At 42.5% G+C, this 21,072-nt stretch overlaps 1 protein-coding gene across 1 annotated transcript; it reads right to left on the bottom strand.

The window, feature by feature from the left end:
• Positions 1 to 3,167: 3,167 nt before the first annotated feature.
• On the bottom strand, positions 3,168 to 13,841 carry LOC147335801 (carboxypeptidase Z-like). Its single transcript, XM_086282335.1, has 11 exons — positions 13,625 to 13,841; positions 13,138 to 13,167; positions 12,294 to 12,668; positions 9,333 to 9,560; positions 9,018 to 9,244; positions 8,593 to 8,757; positions 8,287 to 8,445; positions 6,003 to 6,138; positions 5,701 to 5,840; positions 5,464 to 5,563; positions 3,168 to 4,552 (listed from the first exon to the last, which is right to left on the bottom strand). The coding sequence occupies exons 1-11, from the start codon at positions 13,839 to 13,841 to the stop codon at positions 4,209 to 4,211; spliced, it is 2,121 nt and encodes a 706-aa protein (XP_086138461.1). The 3' UTR covers positions 3,168 to 4,208.
• Positions 13,842 to 21,072: the final 7,231 nt, after the last annotated feature.

The following is a 21,072-nucleotide window of genomic DNA, read 5'->3' as shown; positions in this document are numbered from 1 at the left end:
AAGCACCTAGCCTATTGTGAAGTTATATATTATATATATATATTGCAATTTACCTATTGCTTCTTATTACTCTCTCTGTCTCAATCATCACAATTTATTCTTTTTTAAGAGGCTTCTGTTTTGAAAAGCGCAGCATGATAAAAGTATGTCTGCGTATTATATTAATATACATTTACACAGATAACAGCACTTTGTCTGACGTGCAGCAGACTTGTCAGTCTCATACTAAAATGAGTTAATGAGAGTATTAAATGAAAGTACCCCCTGCTTCAATGCTGGCACCTTGTGGCACTGTATCCACATGGTGGACTAAGCATTCATAAATAGTCATAGTTAACAAACTGGTCTCGAGGTGGGACATAAGCGTATTAAAAGTCCTCTGAGAAAAGAGAGCAGGTTCACTGAACTGAAATGAGGCGTTACTTACCTACTTGCCAGCAGCATGATGCTAACACAACATGGCAGCTCAGGGCAGCTCTTTGCAACTTTCTCAGCCTTACCAAGTAATTGGTGACCTGGCACCCCACCTGACATCGTAGGCTCAAGGAAGCGGGCTCAGAAAAGCAAACGGGTTCAATTCTGCAGTTTGCACATTTTGCAGAAGATTGCAGCGCCATTAAATCAAGGACATTTGTCGATAAAATATCTAAAGTTTCTTATATTACATTCTCATGTTGATATGTCTGGTGTTTTAACTGTAATTTCCAAGAACTGCAAAGTGCAGTAAAAAACAGTTTGAATGGCACATGGTTTAAATAAAACAAAAATTAAAAAGAAACTAAAAAACAAGTGAAAATTGATCAGCTCATTCATAAAACAGGAAAAAAGGGCAAATAGAGATGAAAAAGGAAAAATTATTATACACTATCCTTAAAACCCAGCCAGCAGTAACATATGGAAAAAAGTACTGGACCACCTACACATTAAACCTACAGGAGCTGCTCAGGTATTGATCCCCATCCCATGAAGCTCCCAGTGGACAGGATTTGTGCTGATGTTAATGCCAGAGGATGTTAGGATTTCTGTAGTTACATGGTCTGCGACTGGCGGCTGGGTCGCTGTGGTTCCTAAATGCTTCCACTTTGTAATAATACCACTAAGAATATCTAAGTCAGGGCTGCCCAATCCCGGTCCTCGAGAGCTACCGTCCTGCAGCTTTTAGATGCATCCCTACTCCAACACAGCTGAATCAAATGGTTTGATTACCTCTTCAGCATGCCATCGTGTTTGGCAAAGGCCTGATAACAAGCCATTCATTTGATTCAGCTGTGTTGGAGTAGGGATGCATCTAAAAGCTGCAGGATAGTAGCTCTCGAGGACTGGAATTGGGCAGCCCTGATCTAAGTGGACAGTAATTTTATAAACTGACTCGTTGCAATGGTGATATCCTGTTACCAACCACCAAACCTGAATTCAGTGGGCTCATTAGAACGACTCATTCTTTCGCAAAAAGCAGACTGCATGACTAGATGCTTGATTTTATATACCTGTGGGCCTGAAAACACCTGAATTCAAAGAATTAAGAGGTGTGGCCTAATGCCTTGCTGTATACAAGGTCAGTCTATAAATACTAGAGTGAAAAAAGTCACATAATGGACATATCCCTTAGATTCATCAATGGATGATGGATCATTGGATAAACAGTTGGATTTTGTATGCCACACTGTCAGTTATTGTACTTAAAATGTCACACAATGTCAAATTTCCATTGAGACCTTTTAAACCTTACCTGCAGTGTTCACCTGTAGAGCTACTTTATCTCAGTCAAGCTTGAACTTTCACTCTTGACCTTGTCAACCTAAGATCCACTTATTAGCTTCCGCAGCTTTCGGTCTAATGCGACAAGTGATGACAGTTAAGTGATTGTAAAGGTCACATGATAACACTCTTAACCATCTTCGCCACAACTGAACAACTGACGGCCAAAAGATTGTAATTAAAGCTGCTGAAACAGTGAGTGAACCTTGTTATGACAAGTTTGCAGCTTCATTAGCTCCTCAGATTTATGGTATGTTAGTGTAGCAGCTTCATATATGTTTACTTGACAAAACAAAGGCCACCATAGTGAATGAGCAAAATAATGGGACTGAAGAAGTCAGACAGAAATACTCATCCACATTCAGGAGATGAATAAAAAAGAATAAGAAAGGGAGAAAGGAATAAGTTATTTAGTCCTGGTAGACACCACCCCATCCCCCTACTTCCACCCCAAACCCTGAGTAGGAAACGTTATCAATGCTTGCAGCTTAAAGCCCACTACTTTGATATATGTGACCATGAATATGGTGGTATAGATGTTGCTGCAGGTACCATTGCAATATCACTGTAAACAATACCGTTAGAGGTACTGCAGTGCCAGTGCAGTACATAATGAAATCCAGTATTTGTAACATCCTGCATGGACCTGCAGGCATCCTGATGCCCTCTGACAGTGTGCTGAAAGCCCTGCACACAGGGTTATGTGATCCTGGGAGAGTGTGGAGTATTTTCCTATTCTCCTGTAGATGGAGATCTCTGTTGTTTGGCTGACCGAGTTTGGTGCCAAATCATGTGTTTGTGTTTTATAAATCCCCTGAGAAGCCCGGTGTTTTTTTCACTGACTTGTCATGGGTCAAGTAGTTCTCTAAGCAGACTTTTCACTATGATTTTATAATACTATTCCTCGACCTTTATCTGGGGGTAATTTGCTTTTCCCATGCTTCTTTCATGACCTTTCATAAAAAAATTCTTAAGAGCTGTTTTGTTTATAGGATTTGGGACTTCACTGGACCCCAGGGCTGCCAATGCGAATGCATGCCTTACTCTGGTTGGGCTGCTTTTCATTATTGGGATCTAGTGTCCATTTGGTGGTTTTCTCTGTGAAATTCTGTTGTTGAGGATGTTTTGTTTTTTCTTTAACTGTAACAAATTTGCCTTCTAAGAAGATAAAGACATAGCTTTATCTTCTTAGCACTTCTTGCTTATTCCTCCATTGTTGTTTGTAGACAAGTCTACGTAATGCACTTGTCTGCCACTATTTATGGACTCCAAAAGAAATGAGGTCTAATTTGACCGAACGCTCGTCCTCTAAAGAAGGTCGACATGCAATACACCCTAAACACTGACAGACGTTTCAACTGATTACCCCGGGCTTGGTTGTAAATAAACTATACAAGAGGTCAGGATCCCTCCAAGAAGTTTGGTTTATTTTCTGTGGGAAAAGTGGAGAATATAACTTCATCAAGTGTCTAACAATTATTCAGCAATGAAGGCCAGTCACTCTTTGGTGGAACGACATACAGATTATTGCAGGACAGCATGTCTACACGTGGAGGGGTTTTAGGTTAAGAATGCATTTTAGGAGTAATACAGTAATAATATAATTATAAAATATTATATTTTATAATTGACCTGCTCAGTGATATACTGATGCTTTCATGTTTATGTTTGTTTGATGTTCTGTTGGTGTGTTTTTAATTGCCTCTTGGGGAATAAATAAAGTGTTTTTTGAATTTGAATCATGACTCATGAAATCTAAATAGCATAAAAAAATGATAAAAGTTGAAAACTACTATTCTGCGCTGCCTATGAGAACACTTTCAGAATCCTGGACACATGAGAGTTGTGTATAATGAGTAAATTGTTGTTTTATAGTCAATGTAAAACCTTTAACTTCTTTTTATAATCGCTTAAATAACAGATTATATCACAAACCAAATTCTTCCTTACGCTCACTAATGAGAGAAATGAATGCAGAACTATTTATTCTCAATGACATGTCTATTTACTCCAATTTCACAAATTGCACACTGTGTTGAGGAGCAACCACCGTTTGGAGCAACTTCAGCCAGATGTTGGTTTAGCTTGCCCCCTAGTGGCCATCAGAAACCTTGTGTTTGGTAATTGTAAGTAGTCAGGGGTCAGGTCTAAATACGCCAATAATTCATGAAAAATATCGACAGTTCAGGTGAAATAGTGCTATAAAACTGCAGGTCAAATCTTTTAACGTGTTTTTTATTCAATCGTGGCCATTAACTAAAGTTATGTTACTGTCCAGGCAAAAGCTTGTAAGGCGCTTACATTATAATTCAGGTGTGGGCTTCGGACCAGACACAGCACATAAAGGCAAAATTGTGAAGCAGAAGTAGCATCAGTAAAAAGTAACACTTCCATGTTTTTCTGCATAATGTAGAAAGACAGACTCATTTCTTGCTTCTCTTGTTAAAGCTCTAATATTGCTTCAGCAGCCAGGTGGGGGAAGGTACTCCAGGCAAAGCAAAGTAATTCCACCACCAGGGCTTCTCTGCTCTCTCCTCTTGGTTCTGGCTCAAATCAGCCATCTGGGTGTAGTGCTGGTACTGGTTGTAAGGGTCAAACTTGTCGTAGGATGAGAAGTCCTCTTCCTCCGGGTCAAAGTTCACAGGCGCTTTCGGCAACACAAAGTCCACCCGGCCTGCAGTCTTCATGCGAGAGGGCACCTGGATTCTCTTGGTGGCTCTGGTGTAGCCTTGCGCAGAGGCGGAGACTATGTGGATGCCAGGAGTGAGGAGGCGCCAGTAGTCTCCATTTTCAGCTAGGGCAGGGAGAGAAAGGCTGAGTATTTGGGCTTTTAATTGGGCTTATAATCAACATGAATACACAGTACATGAGTACGAATATATTTGTAGAGAAATGTTCATTTTACACATCAAGATGGGTTTACACAACTTGCAGAAACCCTGTAATACAAACTGTGGGAGTAGGTGTTTGGTAGAACTGCAATGACCTTAATAACTTTAGTTGAAGTAAGATATTGATTTGGTTTCCAGGTACTTCCACCTCGAGAACCTAGATAGGATTTTTAATACAGACACCAGTGCCGATATTTGGCAATATGAAAAAAAACCCATATATATCAGAAATTGTTTACCTTTCTCAACACAAGAAATAAACTAAAATAAACAGATTACTCAGACAATATGACAAAAAAGTTGAGATTTGTCAATTATTATACGTTTTGTGCTGCTGTTAGTGACTACTTGATGCTGAATCTTGTTTTACTGTCACAACAAGGTGTTTACATACGATGCTTCTCAGATTCTCACTTGGTTATTGAATTTGTGGCCAAACGCATCTCACCTTAAGGAAAGTTGTAGAGTGCCTTACTGTGCAACAGTAACACTCATAACATGGTTGAAGGGTGGTTGGAAGGTTGTGATCAGAATAAACAATGATGTTATTGAGCTTTGTTATGAGCTTAATATAGGTTTTATGAAGAACCTGACACAGGAAGTTGTACTTATACTGGACAACTACCTCAAAATGCCTTTTTTGCCTTTATAGCTCATATCTTTTTAATATTTAAGATGCTACATATCTGAATTACTGAATAAAAATCATGTTGGCCATAAAGAGCTTAAGAATTGACTAAGAGACAAAACTAATGTCATAACTAAATGAAATTTTGTAAAGGCGTATGTTTTGTTAGCAGGTGATAGTTATTACCTGTTGTAATGTCGTGCTGTATCCCTCTGACAGATATCCTGGCACCTTTTATAGCATTTCCCTTTTCATCTTTTACAATCCCTTTGATGCCACGATGGGCCTGAGGACCAACACCCAAGAAAGTTGTTTACAAATAGATCATTTCATTCATCGCACTTGAGATTCAGTATGCTATTGCTAACATGTGCTGAACTGCCATGCCAACAAAAATCAGGATATCTGCTAAAAGAGTCTTACTGTCTCCATAAATGAGAGCAAAGATTCTTGGTTTTCATGCCAGGCAAAGGCCAGTTCCTCTTCAGGGGGAAATCTATCACATCCCACATTCACAGTCACCTCAAAGCAGTTGGTGTGGAGATAGTTGAAGTCTTGCATTCCTGACCACAAAAAAACAAAAATCCAAAAAACACACTCACAGGTTCATAACTGGTCTTACAGCACCCTCTAGCAGACTCAGCAGACAACAGCACTTTCCTTCCTGACTCAGAAATCTATTTTACTTCTCTGGATTTGTGCCCCCCCCCCCCCCCCAAACTCACCGCCTGCCAAGCTGGACCACTGAGCTGCATTAACGATCCCTTTCTGGCTCTGAGTACGAGACGATCCACAGCGTGCGTTTTCATTGGACATGGTTTCGTGGGCATTTGCATAAGTTGCTGCGATAAATTTGAAAACCTGCAAAATGTAAAACTGGTTAACTGTTTCTCCCTTTGTTCAGATGAAAAAATAACCACTGATTTAAACCACATGTTCACAGGGTTTTACCGGGGCAACAAGCATAAATAAAAAATCAGAGTCTGCTGATCTTAATAATGTTTTGTCGTATTTTTTTGCCATCTGTTTTCTGTTGTTAGCAATGACTCATTGCTTCCTACCTTCCCTCAAAGAGCAGTAAACAGGCATGTCACTGCATTAAGTGTTTTATGGGAGCACACTGCAAATAATATTCAATATTACACCTTACTTACCAGTCCCGTTACAGTTGTAGTAGCTGTAGTCTAAACCATCATGGGTCCTTCACTTTATAGCCTTTAACTCATTAAAACATGACTGATATATTGCATAAAGTAAGAATATAAGGGTGTAGAAGGTTTTCAGAACTGACCAGTGACTGTAGGAAAAAGCATAGAGCAGTGTGCACTCCTGGAGGATGCACACTCGGTCACAAAGGATGCACTGGTGTATCTTTTGTGTTTATATTTATCATACAGTCATGTCAGGTATCATTTAATTAACACTGCTTTAAAAAGGCTTTCTCCTTTTTTTTAAAAATCCCCATTGCCCCGGCTCCTCGCTCCAAGGGAATCCTCACCTCTTTTATTTGCTTGTGAGTTGGGAGGCCTAGGATGCAATGGGAGGAGTCAAGTAGGGCTGCCACGATTAGTCGACTAGTCACGATTACGTCGACTATCAAAATCATCGACGACTAATTTAATAGTCGACGCATTGTTTGAAGCTTTGTAAGATCCCAAAAGACGCAGGAATAAGTAGTAGGATTTAAGAGTGTAATAACGGACTGAAACAGAAGATGGCAGCACTGCATGTACAAGGATGCCAGCTGCCGTTAAACCCCGAAGAAGAAGAAGCTGTGTCCCAGAATTCATAGCGCGGACCAGCACAGTTGCCAACAATGGCGGCAGCTAGTTAGTTTTAATATTACACTTATTATACTTTCTGGGTCACAAAATAAAGTTTAACATATTTTCAGGCAAGAATGTAGCTGTGGAAACTTCAAATATCTGCTCAGTTTATCAAGACACCGCATATTTTCAAAAGTGCTCCAACGTTTTCGGAGACGTCTGTTACCCACTAGCTCGATAGCTAGCCGGGGGCAAAGCTCACTAGAGTCCGTGAGAACACCGGACTCCCGGCAAATCATTTTCAAACCCACCGCAGTCTTTCGCTACTCAGGTTAAACATATATAAGTCACTTAGATAACTTACAAATGTTATTGTTTGGCTTTTTTAGTATTTTATTTGTTCCTGAGTAAATCGGTTTGGCTGAGAAATAAAGTTATAGTTTTTACACAGCTGAATAAACGACAACTGATTATCAGAAATGTGAGATGCTCGAGAATATACTCCGGTGTCCTGTTATATTTTAGATAGCAAGGAGCAGACGAGACTGAGTTTATTAAACTCCAACGAAACAATCTGCAGATTTCATTAAACTTTAATAAACTATCATCTTGTCTTTATTTTTAGTTAAAATATACCTTAAACACTTCAAGCTGTAAGCTAATGATAGTTATATAAGAGCAAATACGTGCTGGTGCAATAAGCTGTACGTTTTACGTCCAATGGATGCATGATCTGATTAGTCGACTAATCCAAAAAATAATCGGTGACTAGTCGACTATCAAAATCGTTTGTGGCAGCCCTAGAGTCAAGGATGCCCAATTTTGCATGAGAAAGAGGGGAATATATACACTGAGAACTGGATTAAACATGCAATTAAATTAAGGTTAGGTTCACATCTAACACGTCCAACCATTTATGTGAAACTAATACGTTTAAGAGACGCGCTCTTCATCTTGTAGTTTATGCTTGTTTAGCATTGGTTGACCCACCATTTACCTGGTAGATGTTAAAAGATTAAAAAGGCAAATCAAATAACCAGAACGTCTGTGGTTACAGTCAACAGTCTATTCTTTTTCCAGCTTCCTCTAAACATATACTACATGTTCATACCTGTACTGATGACAGTAATAATTGAGGTCCTTTATATTTTCTGGTTTTTAGGGTTTGTTTAGGTTTCACTTTGTTTTTGATTATTACAAACTATCCTTTAACTCTATAAGTTTCCCAAAGAACCCTTTTTACCTTATCATCTGGGGTTGGGCAGAACATTTCATGTCCCAATGGGTGTTTGGACAGATCATAAGGGTAAGACACCACCAAGTCTCCACCATGGAAGTTAGCGGAGAGCACAAACGGGATGGAGCGGACCCACTTCATGACAGCGTAGGTCTCTGGTGCAACCTGGATTTCAGCATTAACACTTCTTATTGGTCTAACTGATTAAGTCAGTTTATTGTAAAGAGGCAAACTTTGCAACAGCACAGCTCGTTATTTCATAAAGTATGTGCAGTGTCATTCACTATATATGGATAAGGATTTATACTGTACCTTACCAAACCAGTAATAGTCTGGGATTAGGATGTGGTCGGTGCGGTAGCCCTTTTGTCTGCGTCTTCTGTAAACGATGGACGTCAGGTCGGGGAAGTTTCTGTTCAGGTCGATGTTTTGGGCGTTATTTCGGCCGATGTTCCAAGAATCATATCTTTGATCCTCCTGAGGAATAAGTATTATTGCCTTATTAATAATATGTGTTTTAGATAGTAGCAGTATGAGTCATCCAGAAATTGCCATTCAACTATAACAGACTACAATATATTCTGTAAGGTGAGCGTTTGGCTTCGTGCTCATGGGCATCAATTTAAAGAGCTGATGTTCTGCTGCACTGTGCAGGGAATCATGCATTACTAATTACTTAACTATTGACTCAAACTGCACATCAATATATTTACTGCTTGTAACTGTAAATAGCTCACCTGCTCAAAATCGTAGTTATTGTCACTGACTCCGGAAACAGCCAACTCATACCCATCGGGGTTCATGGAGGGCAGAATGTGGATGCGGGTGGTGTTGATTAGAGTCTGAATCCGCTCGTTGCCAAGCAAATACTCTGAGCACAAGTGCTGAGCCAAGTAGATGAGTAGTTGGCGGCCAAGGACTTCATTTCCATGCATGTTCCCAATATACTTTACCTCCGGCTCAACTGTATGTAGAGAGCCACGTTTAAGTTTTACCTACATTTGTAAGAGAAAAGAAAGCAGACCTTATGAAGACTGAGGAGCCTGACTTACGTAGTTCATGCTCTCCGGGATTGTTAGAGAACTCGATCACAAGCAGCTCTCTGCCCTCCATACTGCGGCCTATGCTGTAGGTCCGGGCTATGCCGGAGCACTGCTCCTCAGTCTTCTTTAAGACACTGATCAGGTCAGTGTTGGAATGATAGGTGAACTGCAAAGTGTCAGGAGAGTCCGCAGTGAGTAGAATATCCAGGCCATCAGCAGCTTCTTCTTCCTCCTGCCCTGTAGAGACAAGCATAGTTACTGGAAATCTGCAAGCTGCTCTGCAAGCTGCTTTGCAACCCTTCACCACTCCAGCTCATCTTTTTAATCAGTGCCAGTTCTGTTGCTCATCCCACAACCAGCTTTTTATGTATGCACACAGAGTAAGGTCCCAAAACAGACACACTACCGTGGCTCAGGGGGTTGGGAATCGCATCTGTAACCGGAAGGTCGCCGGTTCGATCCCTGTCCTTGGGCAAGACACTTTACCCTACTTGCCTACTGGTGTTGGCCAGAGGGGCCGATGGCGTGATATGGCAGCCTCGCTTCTGTCAGCCTGCCCCAGGGCAGCTGTGGCTACAACTGTAGCTGCCTCCACCAGCGTGTGAATGAATAGTGGTATTGTAAAGTGCTTTGGGTGCCTAGAAAAAGCGCTATATAAATCCAATCCATTATTATTATATTATCACAGTGGGTTTTAACACCCTCTTTTTAGGGGCTGTTAGGTGAAGCTGGCTTAACAATGACTTGTTCTATCTCACCTACCTCAAATGGAAGTACTATCCTTATTTGTGTAAGGTTTTCCAGGGTATAAATATTGCAGTTTACAACAGAAATCTAAAGGAGAAAAAGTTGAAGCACTTCAAATCTATAATTAGTTAGAAGTGTTTATTTCAACTGCCACCCCGCCCCTCCCCCAAAGTCTGTACAAGTCTGCCCTGATTTTAGGATTCACACTTATTTCTGACACCAGCTGAGACCAGACCTAGAAAGGCTGTAAAACCTTTCGCTGCTGGTTTAAAAAACATGATTTATGCAGTGTAAAACTGTATTATACAAAAACTTTAACATCTATGACTGCAACACAGAGCTGCTGGCTACATTATAAGCTACAGATGGTTTATGTAAACACTTCCTGCGCGTCATATTGTGGAGAAATCATCCCAAATGGTACGTGCACTCACACCTCTGAGGCCCTTTCTTTTTCCCTAATATGTCTTTGCATAGATACAATTTAAAGGGTGGAAAACACAGAGTAGCACAAGACAATCATATAACAAAAAATCATAGTACAAAGAAAAACAACCCAAGACCAACTGCATGTTTTATAAATATATTGATAATTGACACTACTGTATTGATAATTTATCTCAATAGAAAGTGGAAGATTACATAGTGTATGCTTGGCCAATATGGAAATTTTAAATTTTAAGACTGATGCAGATATTTAGTGATTTCAAAAACCCAAACAGATTCCCATCATGTTTGTTATCTGTAGTTATTTAAGAATCCTTGTTGACAATGCAGTCTTCTTTCATTCTTTCATTCAATCTGAAGAAGATGCACCTCTGTGTATAAATAGTATGACCTCCATTGTGTTTGAGCCTCTGATGAAGGTCGGCGAAATAAATTAGTAGAGTTGAGGTTTGCGAATTATTTCGCTTAAGTTTCGTGCTAGCACTACCTAATGCTTCTGCTTGGATCAGCTTGTCGTTGCATTTGAGTGCCCTCTGGTGGATAAATTATGTAACATCATGTTGTGGTTGATTGTTTCTCTCGTTTCCACTTTTTCAAAATTTTTATTTATCGGCCTTTATAAATACTGATATGAGCCAATATCGGTCCCTAGTATACCGCACCCGAATTATGTTTTTACATTTATGTAATGTGAAGATTTAATATTATCAGGATTTTTTAAATGCCACATGAGGAAATCAACCCATCACATTGCGCCACAAACACTGACCCAGTCTGCCTACAAACATTAAGTTTTATTGTGCTGAGTGATAGAAGTAAAGTTAGCTTCACTGCTGCAAAATAAAGGAGTAAGACGATGTCAGGCAGCGGACCAAAGAACTGAGAGGCCCGTGAGGGGAGTCCAAACTTAAGAATGCATTGTAGTATCTGCTACAGCTTGTTGTTTTATTATTTAAGATGATATAGTTATGTTTATAAGGGTGCATTCAGGAGAACACTGTTAACGCAGGCCTTTAATCGCCCTCGTGAGTGTTACTGTCCTAATATGATACACAGTGAAAGAAGAACAGCTGGAGTTCTTACACTGATATCAGGCTAACCTGCTACCAGACTGTGCATCATGAAAGTTTTGGAACAATTTAAAAAGCACTACCTGCATACACTTCATGAAATGTACACATTATACTGTCTATAAATGTTGAAATGACACAACTTAACTACTCAAATTGGTTCCATGTGTCTGTGCAGAAGTTGCTGCTGTTCACGCGCTCATCTGGTTCACACATGGAGATGCAACGAGTGGTAGCAAAATACATATTTGGGTCTGTTATTGTTTTTGTGTTTTGTTTTTTACTATAAAGACTTTTCAGCTATTTGGGCAAGATATGATTTAGCAATGTGTGCCTTTCTGTGGTTCATTGTGGGTTGTTTATAAAGCCACTGCCAATAAAAACACCAGAAGATAACCACAGGATCAAGGATTAGTGACAGTTTATAGGGGAAGTAAGGCGTTCCAGTTAGGCTATATCTTAAAGTGAGCCACATAAGCATCTCTGCAAACCAGATGCCTTCAGAATGTGTTTAGGAGAAGGAGTGCACTGCTGAAATTTTCATGCCTGCTTTTTATTTGAGTTGCTCTTTTTTTCAGGTGGAAAAAAGAAGCTAATGTCAGTATTTAAAACATTTACACGGATGTCATCAGCCACAGCCAAGACTAAGGCCAATTCAGGTCAACAAAGGTCAACATAATGACAGTATGCTGTGATTATATCTCACCTCTGAGGCCCTCCAGGGGGTCATAACATCCCTCTTGGTCGCTGACAAAGAAGCGATCGCAGTCGAGGAAGTAGGGCCAGGCCATCTGTATCTTGTCAAACGTGCGACTGCATCTTCTGCGCACGGCTTCACACGTGCTGCGGCACGGCTTCAGCACCTTCTCCTTCTCACAACGTGGGGCCAACACCGAGCAGCCCAGCATGCGAATCTCTGGGTTACAATCTCCGCCCAGCAGAGATTCAGCCACGCTGATGAGGAGGTACTCAGCGCCAGCTTCAGCATCCTCACGAGTCTTGTGACCGAGGATGTTTGGGAACATGGTTTGAGCGTAGGGCATGTCATCGCAGTAGTACAGCATTAGATCTGTGCATTTGGCTGAGTAGAAAAATTCCACAATGAAGACAGATCAGGGATCAGCTTAGAAAGTAACAGATCAAGACGTGTATCTCCATCTGTTGCAGCGCTTAATCATGAGCTTCACTGTGCCGTCCTCAATCATCTAGTCCTAAATATTTCTATTATCTCTGGAAATTAGAATTTGAATATTTCATGCTGCCATCGATCATCTAAAAATACTCAATGATTTTATGGCTTTGGGGACAGATTCCACTAAAACTACACCCACTATCATTTATAATCTCCTCCTGTTTGTTGTGAAAAACAGTCCTGTTGCAGTCACTTGGCATATTAGGGGGGGGGAGAAGGGGGACTTTGAGGCTTGGTTTTTTCCAGTGTTAGAGGCACAAAAAACTGATTGGTTAGAAATTAGAAAGTGTACAGAAAAGCAAGATAGCAAACAGCACATGCATGACACTTTTCTTGCTTTAAGCCCATGGGTACTTACGTTTTTCTTCTATTATTGGCTTGCACTGTCCTGCAAGACATACCAGCATGCCATTAGCTGACACTGAGTAGACACTAGATGGCAGGGTGGTTTTTGTAAATGCTACAGTGGGGCCTACAGAACACTGCTCGCTTCAACAACTCTCTATAAAGCCAGTCAGTGTACAAAGAATCATTAAGTCCCTCGAGGATCACATTTTCCACGACTATAAATCGTATTCATTAAACTTGCTTCCATCTAAAACATTAACGCCATCTGTCAGACTTTAGATCTGTCACCATCTAATTCAGCTCACTCATCCTGTAGCTTTAGGTTTTTTTAGAGTTATATACAAGAATTTTTCACAAGTCTAATTGAACAAAAATGAGCTTCTGAATCAAGAATAGTCCACAGCCTGCACGTGACGTCCTGTCCAGTTTTTGCGCGGCCGGTCCAGATGCGCACATCAGCATAAAGTTTGTTATCGCAAAAAGTGCAGAAAGTTTACCTCGAAACTTCGGGTCGCATCGCGGAGGAGCACAAGACGCAAAAACCAACAACTGCAGCAGGATCAGCAGCATGATGCGCACTTTCCGACACTTATGTTCCGTTTCGATGTGGCACCTCACACACTGAGCCAGAGGGCGTGAGTGTGCGCGTTGGAGTGTCCCAAGTCTGCAAAACTTTCCTCCGAGCAACTCTGTGAGCCACTTTATTACAAGCATTACGGTTTCCTATCGAGTTACAGAGGAAATGGCTCTGAGGTAAAACGGGGATAAGTGCATGAAAGGATGGGCAAATTTTCGCTCACATTTTGCTGCGTCTTCGTTTTTCAGTACGGCTGGTGGCTGTTTCACGGGCCTGCTGCTGGGTTTAACTCGAAACTCAAAACTGGCTCTGCGTATTTAGACTAGTAACCTCACATTTTCACTTCACATGAATCCTCATTCTGAAGAATAATAATTTATAGTTTGTGTCGGTGCTTCTTCTTGCTTTAAACTGACTGTAAAATTATAACATCATATTAAATGTCAGTGTGAGCTTGCTTTTAGTCATGAAGCCACAGATTATCTTTTTGTTTGTTTGTTTGTTTTGCCTGTCCCGTTTGGCTCTTTTGCCGTCAGAATTACTGTCCAAAGGCGAAGAAAGATGCCCAACGGATTTACTTTACCAAATAGACCATCCCAGCCTCTCCGTAATGGTCTATTTGATTCACCTTTTATTGTTTATTTTATTTTATTTTTACTTGTTAAATACGGGACAGACTGGGGAAAAGAAAGGGGAGAAAGAAGAGGGACGGGGATAAAGGGCAAAAAACAAAAACCAACAGAATAAGCAGAAAAAAATACATATATAAGCCACAGATTATCATTTCATTCTGTATCCCCCTTCCTGTGGGAAGCTTTGTGCTACGTTTAAACACAATATTCTAGTTTTATTTGTCTGTTCTATACACTTAAAGCGGTCTAATCCACAAAAATCCCCCCAAACCAGTCACGTGCCCGCAGAGAAAGAGAGTACAAGCACCTAATGCTGCTTTCAGTGTGTGAGTAAGTCACAGTCAGAACTTACATATAATAATAATAATAATAATAATAATAACAATAATAATAATAATAATAATAACGTATGTTGCAAGTACTTAGTACCAGAGTTGCTAGTTTTAGTGAAGTCTTTACGTGACTTGTGTTTTTATTTTTCCTGTATTGGTCAATTTGTGTATTGAAAGGTTATAAAGGTTTCTCAGCCTTTGTTTTTTGCCTCTCTCTTGCTGCTACTGCCCATCTGCCCATCATTAGCCCATCTGCTTCAAGGTTCAACATGTGCATTCAGAGATGCTCTTCTCCTGGTTACCAGAGTTATTGTTGCATTCCTGTGAGCTCAATGCAGTCTGGCTATTCTCCTCTGACCTCTGACATCAACAAGGCATTTTAATCCAGAGAACTGCTGCTTATTGGATATTTTCTCTTTTTCAGAACAGTCTCTGTAAACCCCAGAGATGGATGTGTGTGAAAATCCAGCAGATCAGCAGGTTCTGAAATACACAGACAATGTAACACCAACAGCCATGCTGCATTCAAAGTCACCTTTCCTTTTTATTCTGATACTCAGTTTGAACTTCAGACTGTAGACGGTGTCTACATACCTAAATGCATCAAATTGCTGCCATGTGACTGGCTGATTGGACACTTGCATTAATGGGCAGGTGACGTGTTGTACCTAACAAAGTGGCCAGCACACCTGATAACACACCTGATGTAGCTGTACATCTGGCAAATACTTAGAGTACTTAATATCTTTTGATCTATTCTTGCCTTCTCTCTTTGGTGTCAGTTTTGCTTTGGACAACATGTCATTTTAAATTAAGCTTTTTAAGACTTTTTAAGAATATTTGTAAGCCTGAGTCCAACTCACAAGGTTGGAGCAACAACCAGTTGGCTGTGATTAAATAAACCTAGCAACCAAGAAACATTTACAATTTATAATCCTCAAACTTGCTGCCAATCAAAGTGGATGCGTAGCAGCTTTTACGGTGATGTTCAGAAGGCTAAATCACATAAAATACTGCAGAAATCTTAATCATTATTAGACAAAAAAATATTATTAGTAGTAAATACCATTTTGAAGGTGATCTGTTTTTCTTATTGAGCCAGTATTAGAGTCCTTTCTTCTTCAAGCTTGGCAGAGTTGAATTTGCATAACCGGAAGCCTGGGTATTCATCATGCAGGCAGGTGGAGGATGGTGTGGAGGTAAAGTAAAAATACTACTATATCCTTCAGCTAAGCCAGGAATATTGATTAGATCCTTAACACGTTCATGTATTATGGAAATTACTACATGCCCCAGAAACTGAATGGAAAAGGAGCCTCGTGGGAGACGTGACCCTCTATGGAAAACACGCACAAACTTGTAAATTGTGATTTTGATCAAGTGTCTCTGTGGGAAACTGCTGGAGAAAAAAAGGGGTGGATCTGTAGCAACGGACAAGTGTTTTAAAGTGTTTCGAACAGCTTTTAATGAACAAACTATATATATGTATATATATGTATATATATATATATATATATAGCAGCTGGATAGCGTAGTGGTTAAACTACACGCCTTTGGAACAGAGGATCGCAAGTTCGATTCCTGCCTGGGGCGTCTGTATCCAGTAAGGGTCCTAAGGCTAGACCCCCTATGCTAAGCAAGCCTACCGCAGACATGAGCGAGACAGATAAATATGAAGGCATGCCGGCTCGGACGTCGCCCGGATCAACAAGGTCCGCGTCAGGTGTTGAGGAACCAGGGCACCCTGACGAAAAGTGGGCTACTGGAACAAGAAGGCATCGGTGGGCAAGGGACGAAAACAGGGCGTTGTTGGAATGCTACTACGCAAGTAACCCCGGCGGAAGGGGCTACATGAATAGGATGAGGGACCTATGGATTCTTCGATACCCAACATCCACAATGACGGCGAAACAACTAGTAGCTCAGTGTTCCAACATTCGAAAGAAGGGACTGCTCTCACAGCTAGAGATTGACGAGGTACAACACAAATGCTACGGCAAGGAGGAGTCAGGACGCCAGGTCAGGGGGGCGATATCATCACCCCCACCCGAGATTGGGTACATAGCCCCAAGTGCGATAGGAGAAGGATCGTTGAGTGCGAGAGGAACTGACCTGAAAAATAGGATCATGGCCAAGCTTGAAACCTGGATCCCCCGTAGCCGGTTACCAAGATTACGTGAAGTACCCTCAGAAGGTCTGCTAGATGATGTTAATGCAGCACTACGGGCAATACCTACAACCACGATTACCGACACTAACAAGCTGATCTACAATTCGGCAGCAGTGATCAGTGAGATGCTTGGCTACAAGTTGAACAGCCACAAGGGGCAGTACCCTCCATGGAGAAGGAGGCTAGAGGGCAAGATCAAAGTAGCACGGAGGGAGGTTAGCCAACTAACGGAGTTGCAGAAAGGTGCGACAAATAAGGTGCCTAAGAAATACAGCAAGCTGTCCATACCTGAGGCCTTGGAAACTGCCAAGCAAAGACTCACAGCCTTGGCCAGCCGCTTGAGGAGGTACACCAGAGAGATAGAAGGCAGGAGAATAAACCAGCTGTTCTCCACAGAACCAGCAAAGGTGTACTCTCAGTGGCAAGGGAACAATAAGAGAACAGCACCACCAAGGCTGGAGACGGAGCAATACTGGAAGAGCATATGGGAGAAGGATGCAACCCATAACGGCAATGCTCAGTGGCTAGAGGATCTGAGGGCAGACCACAGCGACCTCCCTGAACAGGGTCCAGTAACCATCACAGTGGCAGATATCCAAGAAAGGGTCTCCAGTATGAAGAGTTGGACAGCACCAGGGCCCGACATGGTTCACGCCTACTGGCTGAAGAAGCTGACTGCACTCCACGAGCGTCTGGCAGCACAAATGAACCAGCTGCTAGTTAACGAGAGACACCCGGAATGGCTAACTGAAGGCCGGATGGTCCTGATCCCCAAGGACCCCAAGAAGGGACCGGTCCCCTCCAACTACCGACCAATAACCTGCCTCAGTACTACATGGAAGCTCCTGTCAGGCATCATATCGGCTAAGATGAACAGGCACATGGGTCAATACATGAGCGGGACACAGAAAGGAATTGGCAAGAATACCAGAGGTGCAAAACACCAGCTACTGGTAGACAGAACAATCAGCCGAGACTGCAAGACCAGACTGACCAACCTGTGCACTGCCTGGATTGATTACAAGAAGGCCTATGACTCAATGCCCCACAGCTGGATACTGGAATGCCTAGAATTGTACAAGATCAATGGGACCCTAAGAGCCTTCATCAGGAACTCAATGGGGATGTGGCGTACAACACTAGAGGCCAACTCCAAGCCCATAGCACAAGTTACCATCAAGTGCGGGATCTACCAAGGAGATGCTCTGTCCCCACTGCTGTTCTGCATAGGCCTGAACCCCCTCAGTGAGATCATTAACAAGACTGGCTACGGATACCGACTACGGAACGGAGCAGTTGTCAGCCACCTCCTGTACATGGATGACATCAAGCTGTATGCCAAGAGTGAACGAGACATCGATTCACTGATCCACACTACCAGGCTATACAGCAATGACATTGGAATGTCGTTCGGACTGGAGAAGTGTAGTCGGATGGTAACAAAGAGAGGGAAGGTAGTCAGAACTGAGGGGATTGAACTACCAGAAGGCAACATTGCAGACATAGAGGACAGTTACAAGTACCTGGGGATCCCGCAGGCAAATGGGAACCATGAAGAGGCCGCTAGAAAGGCTGCAACCACCAAGTACCTGCAGAGGGTCAGGCAAGTCCTGAGGAGTCAGCTGAATGGTAAGAACAAGATCCGGGCCATCAACACATACGCCCTGCCCGTGATCAGGTACCCTGCTGGGGTAATAGGCTGGCCAAAGGAGGAGATAGAAGCCACTGACATAAAGACAAGAAAGCTCCTGACCATGCATGGAGGGTTTCACCCCAAGTCCAGCACCCTGAGGCTGTACGCTAAGCGGAAGGAAGGGGGCCGGGGACTGGTGAGTGTCAGCACCACAGTCCAGGATGAGACAAGGAACATCCAAGAATACATTGGGAAGATGGCCCCAACTGACCGAGTGCTCAGTGAATACCTCAGGCAGCAGAAACCCAAGAAAGAGGAGGGAGACGAGGAACCATCATGGAAGGACAGGCCCCTGCACGGTATGTACCACCGGCAGATAGAGGAGGTGGCTGATATCCAGAAATCCTACCAGTGGCTGGACAAAGCTGGACTGAAAGACAGCACAGAGGCACTAATCATGGCAGCACAAGAACAAGCTCTGAGTACAAGATCCATAGAGGCTGGGGTCTATCACACCAGGCAAGACCCCAGGTGCAGGCTGTGTAAAGATGCCCCAGAGACAATCCAGCACATAACAGCAGGGTGCAAGATGCTAGCAGGCAAGGCATACATGGAACGCCATAACCAAGTGGCCGGCATAGTGTACAGGAACATCTGTGCGGAGTATAACCTGGAAGTCCCGAGGTCAAAATGGGAGATGCCCCCAAGGGTGGTGGAGAATGACCGAGCTAAGATCCTGTGGGACTTCCAGATACAGACGGACAAAATGGTGGTGGCTAACCAACCGGACATAGTGGTGGTAGACAAACAGAAGAAGACGGCCGTAGTGATCGATGTAGCGGTTCCGAATGACAGCAATATCAGGAAGAAGGAACACGAGAAGCTGGAGAAATACCAAGGGCTCAGAGAAGAGCTCGAGAGGATGTGGAGGGTGAAGGTAACGGTGGTCCCCGTGGTAATCGGAGCACTAGGTGCGGTGACTCCCAAGATAGGCGAGTGGCTCCAGCAGATCCCGGGAACAACATCAGAGATCTCTGTCCAGAAGAGCGCAGTCCTGGGAACAGCTAAGATACTGCGCAGGACCCTCAAGCTCCCAGGCCTCTGGTAGAGGACCCGAGCTTGAAGGATAAACCGCCCGCAGGGGCGTGCTGGGTGTTTTTTTTTTTATATATATATATACATATATACATACAAATATATGTGCGTGCTCACTCCCAATGAAAATCTGAGCATCTTCAGCTCGGCCTCCTTCTGTCAGTGCCACCGCCTCCAAACCATACATCACAGCAGGTCTCACTACCATCTTGTAAACCTTCCCTTTCACTCTTGCTGTTATCCTTCTCTCACAAATCACTCCTGACACTCATCCCCACCCACTCCACCCTGCCTGCACTCTTATCTTCACCTCTCTTGTGCGGTGTGGATGGTTCACCACCTTCACTACCTCTGCTCCCTGCAGCTTCACTGTCCCTCTTATTCCCACACATATATTCTATCTTTCGTTCCTCTTCTCTTCAGAGCATACCTCCACCTCTCCAGGCTCTCCTCCACCTGTTCCCCGCTCTCCCTACACACCACAAAGTCTTCTGCAAACGTCATAGCCCACAAAGACTCCTGCCTGACCTTTGCGAACAAGAAGATGTTCACAGCCGATGTAGTCCCACTCCCACATTGAACCCATCTATCATGCCTGCTGCACGCCTCAACCCTGCCTCACTGTCCTCATACATGTCTCTGCTGCTCCTGACTTCCTCATGCAGCACCACAGTGGCGCCCTCTCCTATGACCTCCTGACCTTCTCCTTCCTTCTCCATCAACACTCTATAATAATAACAGAAAACAAGCTGCTTATATGGAAATCAGACTCTTCTAATTCAGTTTATCTTGGATTTTTTTCTTCCTTATTTTAATTACAAGCTTATCATTTCGTCTACTTTATCACCATATGTAGGTGGACTGAAGTGTGGAAGGAGGTTAAGATATTTACCACTGATGCAGACAATGCTGCTGTCTTTAAATCCTCCTCAGGCTGCTCTAGAGTGTGAGAGGAGTCATGTATTAATAGCCATGTAGAAAGCATATTTTCAAGAGAGGCCTGACAGTCTGCAAACCCGCTCAGTCGATTCCGTACTTTTAAACTCGAGCAGCTGTGACACATATTGTGCCATGCATACATTTTCCATTTGAGCAGTTTTAATTACCAGTTTCTCTTTTATCAGGTTCTGGTGATTGGGGTTAATTAAGAGGTGCAAAAATAGCCGAGCACTGGCTTCTGCACAAGCCTGAGCTGCTTTAAGCGTTAACTGCCTGTGAATTCAGAGGTGCCGGTGGTTGAGCGAGCCACCAAAAATGGGGATTTCTAATTTTAATGTTGCCAGTAATTACTGCTGGTCTGTTTCCACGCATCAGATTAAAAGAGATTCATTACTGAGTTTGAATATATTAATTGACAAAGATGAACTCCTCTCTTTAATTATACTTGCCGATATTGCAAGAGAAGTTCTCCATGTGACACCAGAGTCATTTTTTATGTTGCATGCTATCTGCGCCACAATCAGGGCTGTGAGGCAGAAACAGGTGCGACCCGGAAAGCTTTTTATT

Source organism: Aulonocara sp. 'chitande type north' Nkhata Bay, linkage group LG3 (genome assembly GCF_057382095.1).
Source record: "Aulonocara sp. 'chitande type north' Nkhata Bay isolate Kocher_YH1m ecotype deep benthic linkage group LG3, A_spYH_male_GT1.1, whole genome shotgun sequence".
Classification (NCBI taxonomy): Eukaryota; Metazoa; Chordata; class Actinopteri; order Cichliformes; family Cichlidae; genus Aulonocara; species Aulonocara sp. 'chitande type north' Nkhata Bay.
This window is presented reverse-complemented; position numbering and strand designations above follow the sequence as displayed.

Excerpts from the sequence above, each read along its gene's own strand:
- LOC147335801 (XM_086282335.1), bottom strand. The coding sequence starts at position 13,841 with ATGCTTGTAATAAAGTGGCTCACAGAGTTGCTCGGAGGAAAGTTTTGC. Across the intron at positions 8,446-8,592 it reads ACTATTACTGGTTTGGTAAG|GTTGCACCAGAGACCTACGC; the intron begins GTACAGTATAAA and ends GCTGAAATCCAG. Across the intron at positions 5,841-6,002 it reads GTGGTCCAGCTTGGCAGGCG|GAATGCAAGACTTCAACTAT; the intron begins GTGAGTTTGGGG and ends TTTTGTGGTCAG.